Source organism: Mycetomoellerius zeteki, unplaced genomic scaffold (assembly GCF_001594055.1).
Source record: "Mycetomoellerius zeteki isolate Tzet28-1 unplaced genomic scaffold, Tzet1.0 scaffold149, whole genome shotgun sequence".
NCBI lineage: Eukaryota > Metazoa > Arthropoda > Insecta > Hymenoptera > Formicidae > Mycetomoellerius > Mycetomoellerius zeteki.
The window spans coordinates 199,648-217,256 of NW_017256436.1; the positions used below are offsets into that span (position 1 = coordinate 199,648).

The 17,609-nt window shown below is 37.4% G+C and overlaps 1 protein-coding gene across 2 annotated transcripts in view; it reads left to right on the forward strand.

Moving 5' to 3' along the window:
* LOC108720289 (acid sphingomyelinase-like phosphodiesterase 3a) overlaps positions 1-17,603 on the forward strand; it is a 44,762-nt gene extending 27,159 nt beyond the window's left edge. For both annotated transcript variants that reach the window (XM_018444190.1, XM_018444191.1), the window contains exons 5-11: positions 2,570-2,775; positions 3,698-3,894; positions 12,257-12,437; positions 12,868-12,977; positions 13,118-13,293; positions 14,244-14,375; positions 16,916-17,603. In XM_018444190.1, the coding sequence (XP_018299692.1) occupies positions 2,570-2,775; positions 3,698-3,894; positions 12,257-12,437; positions 12,868-12,977; positions 13,118-13,293; positions 14,244-14,375; positions 16,916-17,036 (1,123 nt within the window). In that variant the 3' untranslated portion in view covers positions 17,037-17,603. The remainder of the gene's footprint in view (positions 1-2,569; positions 2,776-3,697; positions 3,895-12,256; positions 12,438-12,867; positions 12,978-13,117; positions 13,294-14,243; positions 14,376-16,915) is intronic.
* Positions 17,604-17,609: the final 6 nt, after the last annotated feature.

The window sequence follows — 17,609 nt, forward strand, 5'->3', positions numbered from 1 at the left end:
AGTGACATCCAAATGGACTCTCACGATAATCTCTCTTTTTTTTTTATTTTTTTCATGAATACGATAATTGGTGTACATTATGATTGAGATACGATATGTTGTAATAGGGGCTATTTATTAACCAATAATTCGTATTTATAATATCTTTCTGCTTCGAGTTCCATATTGAAATATTATACAAGGATATTTTATTGTTGTTGTTATTATTATTATTATTTTTAAGAGCTCTTTTTCAATTGATTATTTTCGGTAATATTATCATTATTGTTTCCATTGCAAATCATTATCGTTGTTGTCATTATTACTAATTTACGTTATGTATTTGAAATTTATGAAAATATTCAGGGCTTTTATAATAGTCAAACGATATACGACCTGCTATCGTTAATAACGATTGTTGTTGTTAAATGAATCATTAACGTATTGTAATTTATTCATGAGATCTCATTTATCATCAATGAAATTATAAACAAGATCCAGTTTGGGGAACGGCAAGTTGTTAATTCAGTTAATAACGCGATTATTATGTGTTGAATATATTACCGTTAAATAAATTTACTTTACGAACGATTTACTAGTTGGAGGTGCACGACTTCCAATTAATTACCGGAAGCGAGGAGTACCGTTGACCAGTACAAATATTACGTTCACGACCAACGACTTTCTCTACTTATGTAACACCGTCTCTTCATTGCGATTATTATTACAAGAGATACAGATGTAAATTGGTATAAGCAGTAAATGTTAAAATATGGATATAATATGAAATATCTATTTCCGAAAAGTTTCGAAATATCATGAATTTCAAATTCGTCACACATTAATGTTAATACACATTTCGACATATTGAACTCGCACGCTTCGATTTCGGACTAAATTTCGTTCGTATTAATCTTGTATACGTAATCATTCTATTTAGAGATAACTGTAAATTGCCTGAGTTTTCTACTTTCAATTATTAGATGATATGATATCACGGAGCAAAGATACAATTTGTAAAATTATTTTTTAAGGAAAACAGTATAAAGCTTTTTGTTTTTTACCAATTCTATATAGTTCTATTTATAGTATTAATATAATAGTATAAATTGATCAGGAAAATGAACAAGTATAGATATTATAAACAATTAAGTGCAGTGTAAATGAGCAATATATTAAAAACAAGAATGTTTCGTACTCATTAAGTTATCTTCAGTTAAAATATAAAGAAGTAATTTAAGGATGTATCTGAGCTATTCCAAAAATAGTACCAAATTGATGAAACTTCGGGAAACTCTTCCTTTGTTATCTGTAATATACTAAAAAAAATTTCAAGTAGATTCACTAAACCGTTAGAGAGTAATTATTATTTTAATTATGATGATTATAAAAATTTAATACTAGTACTGGCCAATTAATAACTTATTTGAAGTATTAAAAATATTATTAATAGTATTTTTACTGAAAAAAAAATAAGTGATTAATTGGTCAGTATTAATATTAAAGTTCTATAAGAGACGTTTTCTTACGGGAAACGCAACTTTGTCGAATGTAATTAGTAATAAAAGTATTGAAGAAATAGTACCAAAAATTTAATTCTTTTTATACGTATAGATCCTAAATTACTGGAACTTTTTGCAAAATTAGATTAATTTTCACAACACGGTTTCAGAGAAATTATTATTCATAACAATTTTGCGGTATAACAATTTTGCAGTTTTGAAAAATGACAAATAAAGTTAATAAAATATTGAAAAAATAAAAAATAACTTTTTAAAAATAAATATATTGTATTATCTATTATACCATTTATATAAGTTATCACTAGATTTACTACACGTTTGGCGCAATTATGCAAATATTTTGAATTTGGAGGACTTTCGTCAACGATTATATCTCAGATACATCCTTAACAATGTAAATATATAATAATATATTCAAAAAATTTTAACCCAACAAAATTCATATCCAATGTTAAAATAATTAGGTCCTCATAAAAATTATAAAAGTCAACAAAAATCATACAAGTGATTGAGTAAGAAATAAATAAAAAGTAATATAAATAATTTAATATAAACAATACATACTTTTCCTTGATAGTCATAGTAATTTAAAAACAGAAAGAATATGATCCAATTCTAAAAGAACATTCTGTATAACTATATTTATAAACTTTTATATTTATAAATTTTCTCCTAGCTTAATTTCAGAACATATCATTTATATTTTTGTCACGTCAGTTTTCTCCTATTTTCGTCATCGCGCATCGAGGCGCCGGTGCTTAATCAGTTGTCGTTGATGTAACAATTATCAGCGTCTCGCTTGGGTAACAATTCGCACGTCTCATTTCGTCGTTGAGGTTGTACCGCATTGCGACTTCATCTCGCGTGTCGACGGGGCGCGACACGACATGGAGCGCGACACGACGCGACGCGTCGCGACGCGGCACAACGAGACGCGTCCTTATCCGGCAACATTTCCTCTTCCTCGCTGTATTTATCGGCGATAATCACCGGCGCTCGCGTTGTAATCCCCGAGTGCGAGTGTTCTATGTAACTAGGACTAACGAGGCTGTAACTACTTGTTGCAGTGACGCGCTGACGCGCAATGCCGGCATGAACGCTGAGCTGCGTCTGCAGTGTTTGCGGAATTTGACCGAACTGTTGCACCGCACGTTTAAAGGACAATTCGTGTTCCCCGCACTCGGCCACGAAGACATAGGCCTGAATTACACGCAGCTCGCTTCCGTCTGGCAAAACTGGCTACCTCCGGAAGCGGTGGATACTTTTGTAAAGGGTAAGTAAGCAAATGCTGTCGCGCAATCCTCAAACGGTAAACGATACGAAATAAATGATTAAACGGATTGAAGTATCGATGGAAGATGTTAATTATTGAATTATAACGGTTTTAATACAAATTAACACTTAAGCGCCACAGTACGGGAGCAACTCTGAGTTACGACATATTTAACTGCTTGTAACTTTTATAAAAATGAACATATCGCTTATTTATTACAATAATGACATAATTAAAAAATTGTCATTTTGGAATGTTTACAGAAAAATAACGAAAACATAAAGACAGAACATACTCTCTCTAAATATAATACTTTTATTCTTTTAAAATTACTCTTTAAAATTGTAACTGTACTCCAAACTTACACTTTAAAATTAATATTACAAAATTTTACTGATTTACAACATTTAAACTCATTTTCTAAATAACTTTGTTTTTTTTTTTTAAATTTTGTCGTGTTATTGTAGAGAGATATTGTAAAATTTGTTTGAATCAAAGCGCCAGACATTAAGGAACATAACGGTATCAAACAAATGTATCTTTATTAATAAAAAAAAGTTATGTGGTAGAAAAAAACATATCGAAAAGGTACTTAATGATTAATGACGACGTATCCTACAATCGGTTAGCCCTCTAATCTTTGTAATCTTTGTAATATGTATGCATATCGATAATATCATACATTTATTATGCCGTAATGTATTAAAATTCAAAAAGAGGCATCTTACGGTCCCGAGAGATGCATAAATGATCAGCAAACGGGGTTCGCACCGCTTTTGATTCAAAACGCGCGCAACGGGTCGATGCAACATTTATAGATGCCCTCTCCCTCTGAAAATGTTACGGCACAAAGTAAGCTTATTGGCGGGCATAAATTCAACTCCGGCTTTACCGCCACGGCACTATTCAAAATTTGTTGCAGCCGGCTACTATACGATCGAGCAGCGCTCGAAAAAATATCGGATCGTCTTCCTTAATACGAATTTGTGGCTGAACCCAGTCGACAGCCGTATGCTGCATCGTTCTGGAAGCAGTACGGTCGATAACACGCAGGATCCCTTCGGCCAATGGTCCTGGTTCCAGTCGGTCCTCGAGAATGCGCGGAAGAAGAAGGAGACGGTAGGTTGTTACTTTACGATATATGATATTATTTGGTCTTCTGAGCTATTATACTGCCATCGAACACGCATTACTTTCTTTCCATTGTATCACACACTCTTTCGTCGCCAATGTATACGACGATAATAAATAATTCGCGGCATCGCCGTATCGATAAACAATTTTATGGATTTTTGTCGAATAAAGAAATACTGCGAAAATGATAAAGGCACGCCTGACGGTTTGATAGAGAGCTAGATGGAGGGTGGGATTTAAAGTCGAGGATGCAAGTGAAAATCGAGGATACGGCACTAATTCAACCCGAATCGATTCCTATTCGGACAGTCTGTCGGGATAATGGAATTTTCATCTTTTAATGTAAGTGTCGCGTTATTTTGTCAGTGATATCGATTTTCAGCACCATTGAACTCTTCAGCATACGTGGGAACTAAATTAAGCGGAAATATTCTATGAGACTATCTTCGTATGTAACTCGATTCGAAACGAATATTGGACGCCGGCGATAAAGGACGCGTTGAAATTTTTCGTGTCCATTGAGCCATGCGCATATATATTTGCGTGCATGCGTGTATCTGTCCCGTGCAGAGTGTATGTTATCAAAAAGATAACATAGGACAAAAGAATTTTTACGTGCTATCAGTTTTCTCGGATCGATGAAAACGACAGGTTATCTCAGAGCGAATGTCGAATCGTTCGCTATTATGACACGCGCATGTAAATTAAGCTCTTTCTAATAAAGTTGATCATCGATAAATCTGTGGACACGAGTTTTAACACAAAACTTGATTAAATAAATGGGCGTTTAATCGTTGAAAATATGCTGTAATTCAGTACCAGATACATGCACTCTAATCCATAAAATTACACATTTTGAAACGCGCGCATATTCGTGCACTTCTAGATATTCATGCATCAAGAGTCGTTGTCAGAATTACATTTGACAATTTGGCTTTTGTAAATATCAATACGTACTTGAAAGATAAAATATAATATTAAAAAATATTGTTTAATGAATAAGTTTTTCTGTACAATCGTCAATTGAATCGTCAAAAATAAAATTTTAGACTTTTAACTAGCAATTATTTATGAATGAAAAAACACAGTTTGTATTTTTTCCCAAATGTCGCACGTCAATGTTGTAAAACCATACAATTTGTGTTACGTTACTTCTGTGTATATACATTTATAAACTCTTATTAAATAATTGACTTATTATTGATTAAATTTATTCTATACATAAAGTGACTAAAACCACTTTCTAAAAGTGAACTCTCTAAATCTGAATCAGTGGATAGTCACTAATTACCCAGTGGCATACTTGGCACTGATAATCAGTGAAATTGAACTAAAAAAGAAAGAATATTTTAGCATTATTTGACTAAAATAATACTGATATTTGCACGTTAATTTCAGTCTTCCAATACATATTCATTGAATTTAACAACTAAAACAAGATTAGTTAGATCACATAATAAAGATTAGCTGGATTAGGAATCTCACATTTAATTCACTGATTATCAGTGGCATACTTGGCACTGAGATCAGTGATTATCCACTGATTCAGATTTAAAGAGAATCAGGGTATTATCACTGACTTCAGTGCTACACTTATAAATGTAATATCAGCGAATATTTATTGTTTTTCAGGAATAATACACTGACTCATTTTATGATTTCTACAGATTGAATCTGCAGAAAATCATAATCTTTAAAATGAACCAGTGTATTATTATTGAAAAACAGTAAATATTCGCTGATGACTTCAGTGCTACACTTATAACTGATGTAATCAGTAATAATACGCTAATTCACTTTTATCAGTAATAATACGCTAATTCACTTTTAGAGAGCACGATTATTAAACGAGTGTTAGCGTAAAAAACACGGTAAAGTTAAATATATGCTAATGAAATTAAGATATTTTTTCTCAGGCTGCATGCGTTAATGTTACCTGTCACAAAGAAACTCGCATCAAACAACCGGTTCAAATAATACAAAAAAAGAGAAGGGTGAGGGGTAGTTGTTCTTTGCACGTTCAATAACTTATCGAATAGATTTTTAATCAGCGCCGCCGCGGGCGGCTTGTTTTACCCGGAACTTCGTCGGCACACGAATATTCGATACGAACTTTCATCCGATCTAAAAACGGCCTCGTCAAGTCACTCACACGATCGCGCTTATTGGAAAGCACGTTTCACTGAACTTTCCTCTAGGAGATTAATATCAGAAGTCGCGAATCTCGTGCGCGCAGTGTCGCGTCATTCAATATCTTACTTTTCACGAAATATCCCGCTGTCCAATAACGTTACACCGCAATTTTTTAAAATAAAGCCCACTTTTTTCCTCGCTCTGTATATACTTAATCCCGCTGATGCATTTTGATTGATAAATTGGCAGATTGACTCAACGATGTCGCAGATTGACTTAACGGTATAACAACAATTTTGCACCTACAATTATAATATCGCTCTACATCAGGTACACAAACAATTCTTGCGATTACCCGTCAAGCTCGCGAGACATCGTAGAATTATAGCAAGTGTTTCACCGGGTAAATATGCACGTATAAAACATTCCCCGCGTATCTCGCGTGTCACACGACAAGTTGAGTAATTGAAGGGTTGTACCCATGTAAAGGTATTATTCAGTTTCACAGTTTATTGTTTCGCGAAAAGCGTGGAAAACCCAAGTTACTGGCGACATTGGGGAAAATTTAAGGCGACGGTATTGCTGTCGTCTCACTTTACCGCGCAACGAGATGTGTTTTTTCTCGTTCTTTCTTTTATTTTAAGAATAAGATACACGATATAGGTACGTCGACAATTGCAATGAAAAGATCGCCGGGCGTATGAACGTGTTTCGCGTTGCTTGCCCATATCGTATTGAAGCACCAACGCGACACAGATGTGATCGCCAAGGAGATAAATTTTAATGAAATAAATTCCCGTAAAGCGTACAAAGCGAATAAAATCCCGCTGATCGGGCTTCAATAGGATGTATGATTTATCAGGCGAGCTGTTTTATAGTCATCATTTTCGTTCTCGTTTAGACGTTTATAAATTACCGTGTGAGCAAATACATTCGCTGCCCTGACAGCTGACACATCGCGATTCTCTTGATCACGTTTCGGTTAATTATCAGCCGGCTCATTAACTCTTACCGACGCACGCCGACGAATTTAGCTTAAGGAGACTCTTGAACGAAAATTTACAATAGTAGTAGCTAACCGGAAATCCTCGTAGGGAAGATGGAGCAAATTGTATAATTTCCATCGAAGATTTGAATGCAAATTGCAAGAGTGGGTCCCTCTCTATTCCCGAATACAATTTCTCCGGGATTTCCGTTTTCGACGTATTGCGCTTTCTCTTCCTCTCTCTCTCGTACGATCCGCGTCATAAAGCGCGATGACAAATCGTAGGTAATGCCCATTACGCCCGGGGATCGTTGCTGGATCCAACGAGATGAGAGAGAGAGAGAGAGAGAGAGGAGGGGGAAGACCGATCGCAAAATCCTCTTCGATCAGCGAGGCAATTAATTCGGCGCACTCGCTTCGCGAAAGCTACGTCGCGATGGCTTCGGTATCGCGCGAGCGAGCGAACGGAAATCTTCCGAGCCGGGACCTATCGAATATCGCGGTTCCCGGGGTTATCGGTTATCGATTACGCCGCGGGACGTGTAGTAGAACGAGTTCGACATACGCGAGGGAGATCCTTCACGCGACCGAGATGGCACGACCGACGATAAATTATGGAGGGACTTGGTATTCCATACATGGGCCCGCAAGAGGAGACCCCGTCCATATACGTAAACCGTTGCACGCCACCGCCATTGATCCCGATCGTATTAACCGAGCGGCGAGCGCAACCGAGAGAGAGAGAGAGAGGGGGGGGGGAGAAGCAGACAGCAGACAGACAGAGAGAGAGAAAGAGACAGAGAGAGAGAGCTGAGCCGCACCGTCGCGTTCATACACGTCACTATCGGCGTATTCACCTACGTGCACGTTCGAAAAGGCAACCCTGTTACCCCGCGATGCATAGCGCCACCGACTGGCTCGCGTATGAAGAGTGACATTATTTTTCAGTGCACCTTCGACTACGTGTGCAATAAAACTCTCCGTAAATTTTTAATTCCATATGGCCAAAAGTCAGAAATTATTCGTGGAATTTACTATGGCAAACTGAATCCCACTCTATATTTCAGGCTGAACGTGGTCACATATACTCTGGTAGTCTCGTATCATATTTATATAAAAAAAAAAAAAAAGACGCGGTCTCTAATTGTTGTTATCCTCGCGAATTCGCATAGCCACGCTTTCCCGAGTGCGCTATTATTTTTACCACAGGACTATGATTTGTTCATTAATCTCCGGCCAATTGACAAGTTTCGAGAAATGTTCTGGGAATTTTGCGAGGGGGTAACCACTAGCTGAAATATGGTCTCACAGATTACATGATTTCATATGATTTCATCTGATTACAAATAACTTTTTTCACTGCATATGAAATAATTTGGTAAAATATACGACGTTATTTAATATTATACAATGATTTCTCGTGGTTGCATATGTAATTATCGCGGATTATACATAGAGATTTTATATGAATTTTATAATGATTTCGAGGACTCTGTCCCACGATTACATTAAGTGGTTACCCCCTCGGAATTTTGTATTGTCTCCGCAAGTTTTTAAACAAACATATAGTTGATATTAGACGAACATTCACAATTGAGTAATAATGCATCATATATGTGACGGGTTTCGATATACCGACTATGTTCTTTGCCCGATAGCCATATACACGATACTCCACAAGCTCTCGGGAGACTCTTAAAGCCTTTCTCTTTCTCTCCGTTTCTGGCTTTCCTTCTCTAGCATTCTCTCTTCCTTTCTTCTCGGAAAGCTCTTAATGCGGATCAACGAGCGTGGAAGCAAAATAGCTGTCCTCTTCAAAAGCGATGAAATGACCAGTAGGGTAATAACAATCGGAAAATGTAGCGGGCACGGCTCGTTGGTCGCGACTCTGATAACCAGCAATAATTTTCTCCGATCCTCCCGCGTCACCCTCTTATCCACCGGTTTCTCCGTCCTGCTTCTCGATGCTCGCTCGATCGCGCCGCCGACGCACTCCCCGGAGATTTCCGGAGAAGAATTCTCGGAAAATCTTGTACGTTCTTATGTGTGCCCGGATAAAAAGAGCGCGCGGAGACACGGATGGAAGAAAGGAAACGCGAGGGGTAGGGTGTCCAGGTTCCGAGATAGAAATCCGATTTTCCGTGGACAGATATAATCCCGCGCCGCTGTCGTTTCGCAAACGGTCCGAGTGGGCTTCTCGATCCCGATATTCCCATAGAGACGGGACGATGTCGTGGCAAACGGTAAACGGACGGGCATCCTATAGAGGCTGTAGGTTGCCGGTACAGGGTGGGAGGGAGAAGGAGGAAATGGATCGATCGATCGTTCCCGACGTCGGACGGATAATGCGATTACAAATTACGAGTCGTTTAAGAGCGTCAGCGGCAAAACTGACCAATCAGCGATCCATTGTAGCCCGGTCCAATTCGTTCATGCATCCCTTGAATGGCAGCCGTGATTCCTGCACCTTCGGCAAAAGGCCCTCGGCAGCAATTTAAAATCGACGTCTGTGCGCTTTTCACGCGATATTTTTCAATCTCCGCGGCGTCGACGATTCGGTTGTTTGCGGAGAGCGCGCTTTTTGCATCTCTCCGTTTGCGCGTCGCGCGGACGAACGTTTTTGCGTTTGTTCCGCGGACCGCAACATTCCGCGCGACGCGACAATTCGCCACATAATTCCAAACGCGTCACTCTCATTCAACCGCGTTCGTTACCATTTATCTTTCAAAGAAGGCAGCCTTTTCCCCACGGTGCGATTTGACGAGAAAGAATCTCCGCGAATGAAAAATGTATCTCTCTTTCGTTATTCACTTAACGAGTTTTGTTCTATCTCTAAAAGTGAATTATGATATTATTACTGATTACATCAGTAATAAGTGTAGCACTGAAGTCATCAGCGAATATTTACTGTTTTTCAGTAATAATACACTGATTCATTTTAGAAGTTTTTATGATTTTCTGCAGATTCGATCTGTAGAAACCATAACTTTTCAAAATGAATCGGTGTATTATTATTGAAAAACAGTAAATATTCACTGATATTATAGTTATAAGTGTAGCACTGAAGTCTGTGATAATACCCTGATTCACTTTTAGAGAGTTTCATTATTTATTATTTTGATTGGAATGATCCTATAAGAATATTACCGAGCTCGATCCGAATCGGTGAATTCTGATTTATTATAGATATATTTTTGTCAATGGTCCTTGTTAATGCCATCGATATTTCTGTTATTGTTGAGAATAATAGATGCAGTTTCGTTGGTTGTCTAAAACTATCAGTCACATAATAAACAATTAAGAAGATTATAAACGTTTCATGACCATAAAAATAATTGATATAAAAGAGATTTCAGATAAAATAAAATTTTAAATAAAGTTAAAAATAAGATGACACAGTTTCAAGATAATTTTGGCTAATTAAGAAAATAATCCTCATTAGCTTTAATACGTTTTCCGATTGTTCTTTGAAGATATCTTCTCGACGGTCAGGGACATATCTCGCTACTTTTTCAATCAGAGGTCTCGACGCTGGGCGCCAACTTCTGCGTCAATTTGCGTTTCCAACCGGTGGGACTAATTTCGCGTACGTGTCCGATTAGATATCAGGTCCTTCGTATCTCCAATCCTCCGTCGTCGCGACAGACACCATCGCGATCGAACAAGCATATTCGTGTATGTGTGTGGGTGCTGTGTGCACTAGCGCTTGCCATCCGCGAGTGACTGGCCGGTTTGCTGATGCTAACGAGACTTCCTGCGTCCCGAGAGACACATTGCGTAGCCACGTACGTGATTCACCCTAGAGCGTCTGTTTAACCGGGACGCAGTCACGCGACATAACTAAGGATATCTCCGTTGAATGAGAATGCTTCCGCTCTTTCGTATCGGAGTTATCGATATTTAGTACCCAAGTATTGACAGCGATTCTCGACAGTTTTTTTTTTCGCAGTCAACAAATTATTCTATCATAAATTTACGACATTATCGTTATTATTAAGTTTCCTACCGACATTGTGACATAAGTTTACTTTAACAAAGTTACATATTTCCGATTTTATCATATATCCGAGCATGCATGTGTAAGTACATATCATATATAGTATGCATATAGGTTTCTGTATGATAAAAATAAACTTTGTAGAGTTCGTAACACGATAATAACAGAGGCAAATATTTTTAATTATTATAGGTACAAAACTTTAACAATAAGAGTGGCGAATATCTGTTTTTTATTTTACTCTATCTATATATATAAAACATGCTTTTCTAAATGTAAATTCTAATAATAATTGTAATTTGACTAATAGTCATGATATATTTCATCGCTGTAATATATGTCATTCATAAATTATTTAGATTAATTTTATTCTTAAAATATTACAAATCTATTTTGCACTCTTCGATTGTATAAGCAAATATCTATACATTCGAATCTAAAACATTTTGTCTATTTTTAGTCCAAGTACCAAAAATTTATTAGAAGGCGATGTTTTTATTTTTAAGCATTGCATTTGGACACAACTTTGTTTAGAACGCGAAATAATGTACTATAATAAAAGATTTAAAATTGTCAGATACAGACTGGGATAGCATTCTGTTACACAAAAATATACACAATCGATACTTATAATAATCTCTGAAACTTTTAAAGTGAACTCTGAAGAGTGAAATCTCATTCTTAAAGATTGAAAATTGAACCATTCTTTTCCAATATTGGTTCAAATTTTACTCTTAAGGTGAGATTCTATTCCAAAGAATGTAGAGAGTATATAAGTACACAGAATGAAGCATTAATAACAATAATAAATAGGATTAACATCGAATAATGGATATAGAAAATATTTTTATGAGTTAATTAGCTACAAAAAAGCCTGATATTCTAAAAGTACTATTTATTGAACCGCTATATCTCGATACATCTTCACGTCACAATAAAAATCTTCTTATATACATATGATAGAAAAATAAAATAAAAATTTTTTAAGAAAAATTTATCGTGATATAAAAGTGTACATTATATTAAAAAGTGTCCTCACGTCAAATAACGCGGCTCGTCAAAGGTCAATCTAACGCGGGAAACATTGGTGATAGTATCGGAATACATCGAGTTTTCATGAATAGATATTAAGGTAGAACACAGATAACGAAACGTCGAACCGACCTAACTATGCAGATTCCTCGAAATATCGATGTTCGATGATCATGCCTATTCTACTCTGTAACGGTCAGGTGTACATAGTCGGCCACACACCGCCGGGGGTGGACGACCACGAAAGCGGCGCCGCGGCGCTCAACGAGAGGCACAACACGAAGTATCTGCAGGTAGTGCGGCTCTACTCGGACATCATCCGGGGACAGTTCTTTGGCCACTGGCATTCAGATACATTCCGCGTGATATACAGCGACACAGGTATGTTACAGCAAATTGTCAGGACTTATTTACAAACACTAGTTACAAGAGTGGTAAATCCTACCTATATATAGCTAGTAGTGCTAGTACAACTAGATAATATTTCTCTCGAATATAACAATTTCCTGACACGATACAAATCGTGTGGACTAGTTATCTTTATTTCTTGTCTTGTAATCTATAATGAAACAACTTCGATCTTCGATATCGTTTCTTTTTTTCAAAATATTTTGTTAAACTGCCCTTTTCCCTTTGATAGTACAGAAAGAGGGATGGATCAATTCCTCAGACAAATTATTTATCAGTATTTATCGCCCTTTTATATCGCACTAGTCTAGATGAACGTATTCGCTTTATCTTTGACCTTAATTTTATTAATACTTGTAGCGCGCGATTAATTATTCGGTGAAACGATACTCGTATTGAACAGGTCTGCCCGTATCCTGGATAATGATGGCTCCCAGCGTAACGCCGAGCACCGTCGGGGGGCCCAACAACCCGGGTTTGCGACTCTACAAGTTCGAAACTAACACCGGACAGGTAGGTGGTATGGCGGACGCGTATACATTCTCAGTATTATCGCGAGGTTTCCGTAACGGGAACGCTCTATTTGCGCGACGTACCAATTTCAAAAGGGAAGCAGAAATGTAGAACCTGTCTATGTGTTGCACGCTGCGCAGATTCTGGATTACACGCAGTACTATCTTAATCTGCCCGAAGCGAATTCAATCGGCAAAGCGAACTGGATAGTCGAGTACTCGTTGCTCGACTATTATGAGCTGGACGAGATAACGGCGATCACTCTTCACGATCTGGCGGACCGGTTTACGCAGTCGAATGATTACGCCTTCGTCAGGTATGTATGCGATGAAGTGGATCGATCGATCCGTTTGCGTAATTTAGCCCTAAAACCATAATGGCGTACCCCGCTAATTACTGGCCTCGATTACGCCTTAAGCCGCTGATCTCGCGTCGCTGTACATTCTTTCTTCTTTAGATTAATCAATAGATACGACGTAAAACAAATAGTGATCGTTTAAAAATACCATTTATATTATCAAGATGCCAATCGCGATCTTTAAGAAAAGAGAATCAACTCAGGATTACGTTACGATCGTCCATTTATTAGAAGCTTTCTACAATAAGCCATTGTTTAATCTTTAAATCTTAAATTGTAAGAAATTGACCAATCATAGTCGATTATATAATTGACTATGATTGGTCAATTTCTTACGACTTAAGACTTAAAGCTAAGGATATAAGAGACTTTCAACAATAACTCACATACTCGAATATAAGAAGAATATTTTTCTCACATTCGATTGTGGGGCTTATTGTTGAAAGCCTCTTAGCTTCACGTAGTACATTTCGCATAAATGCCAATCAAAATATCTCAATGGGTGTTTAATGCTGACGTGTGGAATGTGGTTAAGCGTCGACGGTCGTGTGAGATATCGATGCCCATGGTTGAGGATTAATAATTCCCGCGTTTCTCCGTGAGCCAGCAATTATATCTCTACAGTAATACCTGACTCTGGCGCCCGGCGACATTGTGATAACTGTCTACCCCTTTTCGAGACGCGCGCGCCATTACGATGCTAATAACAGTCCTGATACCCGACCACTCTCCCGCGTTTCTCCTAATGCACAAGCTCGGTCTCGGTCTGTGTATATTATCCTACCTCGCACACCCCGCGCCTCGCGATCGTGCGTACGGCGCGCGCGCGCGCGCGCGCGCGTGTGTGTGTGTGTGTGTGTGTGTGTGTGTGTGTGTGTGTGAGAGTGAGTGTGTTCTATGTCCCACAGGTATTACGCGGCCAACACGGTCTCGCTGCCGCGCGAGGTAGAGCAAATCTGGGGCTGTGGCGGTCCTCTCAACGGAGTCTGTGCGCTGCATCATTACTGCACTGTGACGAGGCTAAATCCCGAGTCCTACAGGTATACTTGAGCTTTATGCAAGCGACTCGCAAAAATGATCAAGTGTTTCGAAAATTTCAAGAAATTGGAAGCTTCTTATTTCAGAAATATATCATTTGCATTCTTCTGATAAACTTGTATCGTATTTTCTTTTTAATAACGAAAATTTGTTTTATAATATATATATATGTTAGCTTTCTAGTTTCTCTATTATTTTGTTATAAAAACTTTTATATAATATTTTTAAAACACTTGATCAATTTCGTGAGTAACTGCAATTGTGCGTTTCGTGAGCATGAGGATTACGATAAAAGTGTACTTCAATCTACCGTTTAGACGTAAGTAAAAGCGATTTCAAACCTGGATCGATCGTGCAATATGCGCCGAGAAAATTGCATTATCACGAAAATATATTCGTGATATCGACAAGCTTATTTCACGAGAACGATATTAAATTTCTCTCGCAAAACAAAATTGAGAGTACGATTTTTTTTTGCGAAAACATTTCATTTTTAAATAAATCTATCTTGAGTTTATTTATGATTTAATATATGCATGTAACGTCTTGTTTAATTTTAATAGCTAATTAAATTAAATATTTGGATAATAAATTATTATGAATTTTCACAAAAATTTAATTCGATCGCTTTCTGTTATTTCGAAAATGCAGCAGGATACAATAATCCAAATGATGCCTCATGAAACTTGGTATCCATTGAGAGTAGGTTCTCGATGTTCGTTAATTGGTTGCGTATACGTGAAGTGAATACCGATTAGATCAGAGTACTCTGTAGCGAAACATATCGCGCCTATTCTGCCTAAAGTAAGCATTATTACAAGAGAAAAGCGAAGAAAGTTTAGAAAATTTTATCAATGAAAGCTTTTTGCTTTAAATTAATTGTCCTATATTTTCGTAGTTTGAATATTTTTTAAATTATTATTAATTATAAACATAAATAGAGAGCAAAAATTGACGATGACTGACAATTTGCCGAGATAATTATCGAGAAGTTGACGATTTGTTGCTTATTAGAATATTTTAAAATTGGCACAAAATCTGTAGGTATATTAGACCAAATTATATGAACTTTCCTCATATATTACACTTACCAACAATCGATGTAAATCATTCTATTGCGAAAAATCACCTCGGTTAAAGTAATAAAATTATTTACAGGTTTTAAGATATTTATCAAATTATTAAAATACAGAGAATCAATGTTATTATATATTGTCAATTTAATTTGTAATATTATTACTCCAGTTCTGTTAGGATTACGTTTTAAGACTGAAAATTAAGCGGCGCGCAGTTTGCAGGATTAGATATATAGTATATAAACTTACACCAAACTATTTAAGGACTAAAGCTCCAGTTCGATCAGGTTTGTAGCCTTTATTTCCTATTTACATTACGGTCTTAAAAGATACTTTGCTTAATAATCGATGTACTTTTTCATTTCTCAAAGTATAATATTAAAAACATGACATATTAAAACAACAGAGGAGATAAAGGTTCGACGTCAAAAGAGTTGTCTCGACAGTTTGAAATTTCAAAGTAGAACAAGTCAGTAATACACATAACGGGCTAGATGTCGGCGTGAAGACGGATAAATGGGAAAGACGGATAGAGAGGGATTACTGCACTTTTCAATATTCGCAAAACGGCACGAGACGTTTTCGTAAATTAAGCACCGTGAAAGCTCCCGTAGTTTGAAAGCGTCATGTAATCTTGCAAAGTCTTGGAGGAGTCTCAAAGAATTCAAAGATTTCAGAGAATTCTCAGCGAGATGGCTTTAGCGCGGTAATGTTTCGAAGTTGGGAACAATTTCGTATTAGCCAGTAATGTTGTAACACCTTACGACTGACTGCTGTTGCAAAAATAATACGAACATACACGCCAGACAGATTTTTAAAGAAACTTTGCGCGAATCTTCTTTAACGTACATTCGAAGCGAAGAAAATGTATTATGCATCGGGCAAAACGGTGTCGGAGAAATATATTATTGATGGAATAAGAAATGTCTTCTTTTTTTTTCCTGGAGACGACCTCGAGTTGACAAATCGCGCAAGAAGATAACAGGAATGTAAACGTCAAGTGATTAATGCATACTCCGAGTCGCCAGCCAATTTGTCTTAGAATTTCGAAGCTAGGTCATAAAACTGCTCAATCCTTGCAAGATTCGACGGAGAAGCGAAACTTGGATCGAATATGTATAAATACGTTCATTTGAAAGGACGAAAGAAATTTATCGAAAAAATTGCGACAAAAGGATGGGAAAAATAACATTGTCCATGTTATTTTTCGTATTCTTTTAACCGTATTCTCGTAACCGTTATTTTAATTTAAAATAAACCGAGGTAAAATTCAAGCTCGAATGATAGTTAAGAAAAGAATGTGAAGTATTTAACATTTTTATACTAATTGTAAAAAATTTCCAACAATCTAACTCTGAAGTAGTATTTTTCTACCCCCCAAATATAATCTCGACAAATTGTCAAAACTTTTAACATTGTTTATCATGGAAAGATATCTTGTACATGCATGTATGTTACGCTCACAGGGAGTGCTATTCGTCCTACGCTTATGCCCTGGCGTCCGCGGGACACTCTACCGTGCGCCTCTACTTTGCGTTGCATCTGCTAGTCCTGCTGATTTGCGCTGAGGTTCTGAACGACCGGTAGGATGAGCGAGACCAAAGGACTCCTGATAACGCGGATTGTAACCCGCGTCGGCCCTCCACAACGACGGTCCGCGTCTTTTCTCTGACAGAATCCGATCGAGACGCACCATCGATCGGCTACGGATCGGATCGGTCTAGGAGTGGTCTACGAATTAAGGCGAATGCGTCTAGCGATACGGCATTACGCCGCCCGGTGTGTCATCTACTTTGTCTATGTCTCTGTCGTGTCTCCGTCTTCTCCTTGTCGCGCCACCGAAATTGTTCAGGCGCGCTCTCGTTCCGTCGTGTTTGGTGTTGCGTGTGTTCGCCGGTACATGTTTTCATGTGAGGCTGTAAAATCCGAATTCCGGATGAGATATTCAACAGATATCCAGAATGCTCGGACGCCGCCGCAATTCAGCTTTGAAATTGAGATATCCGAATAATTCGGGTAATACGATTATTCGAATAATTCCAATAATTTGGACAATTCGGATAAGTCGGATAATTTGAGTAATTTGGATAATTCGTATACTGAAATAATTCAAATAATATTTGAATTAGAATACGATAAATAACAATTTGTGACCACCCC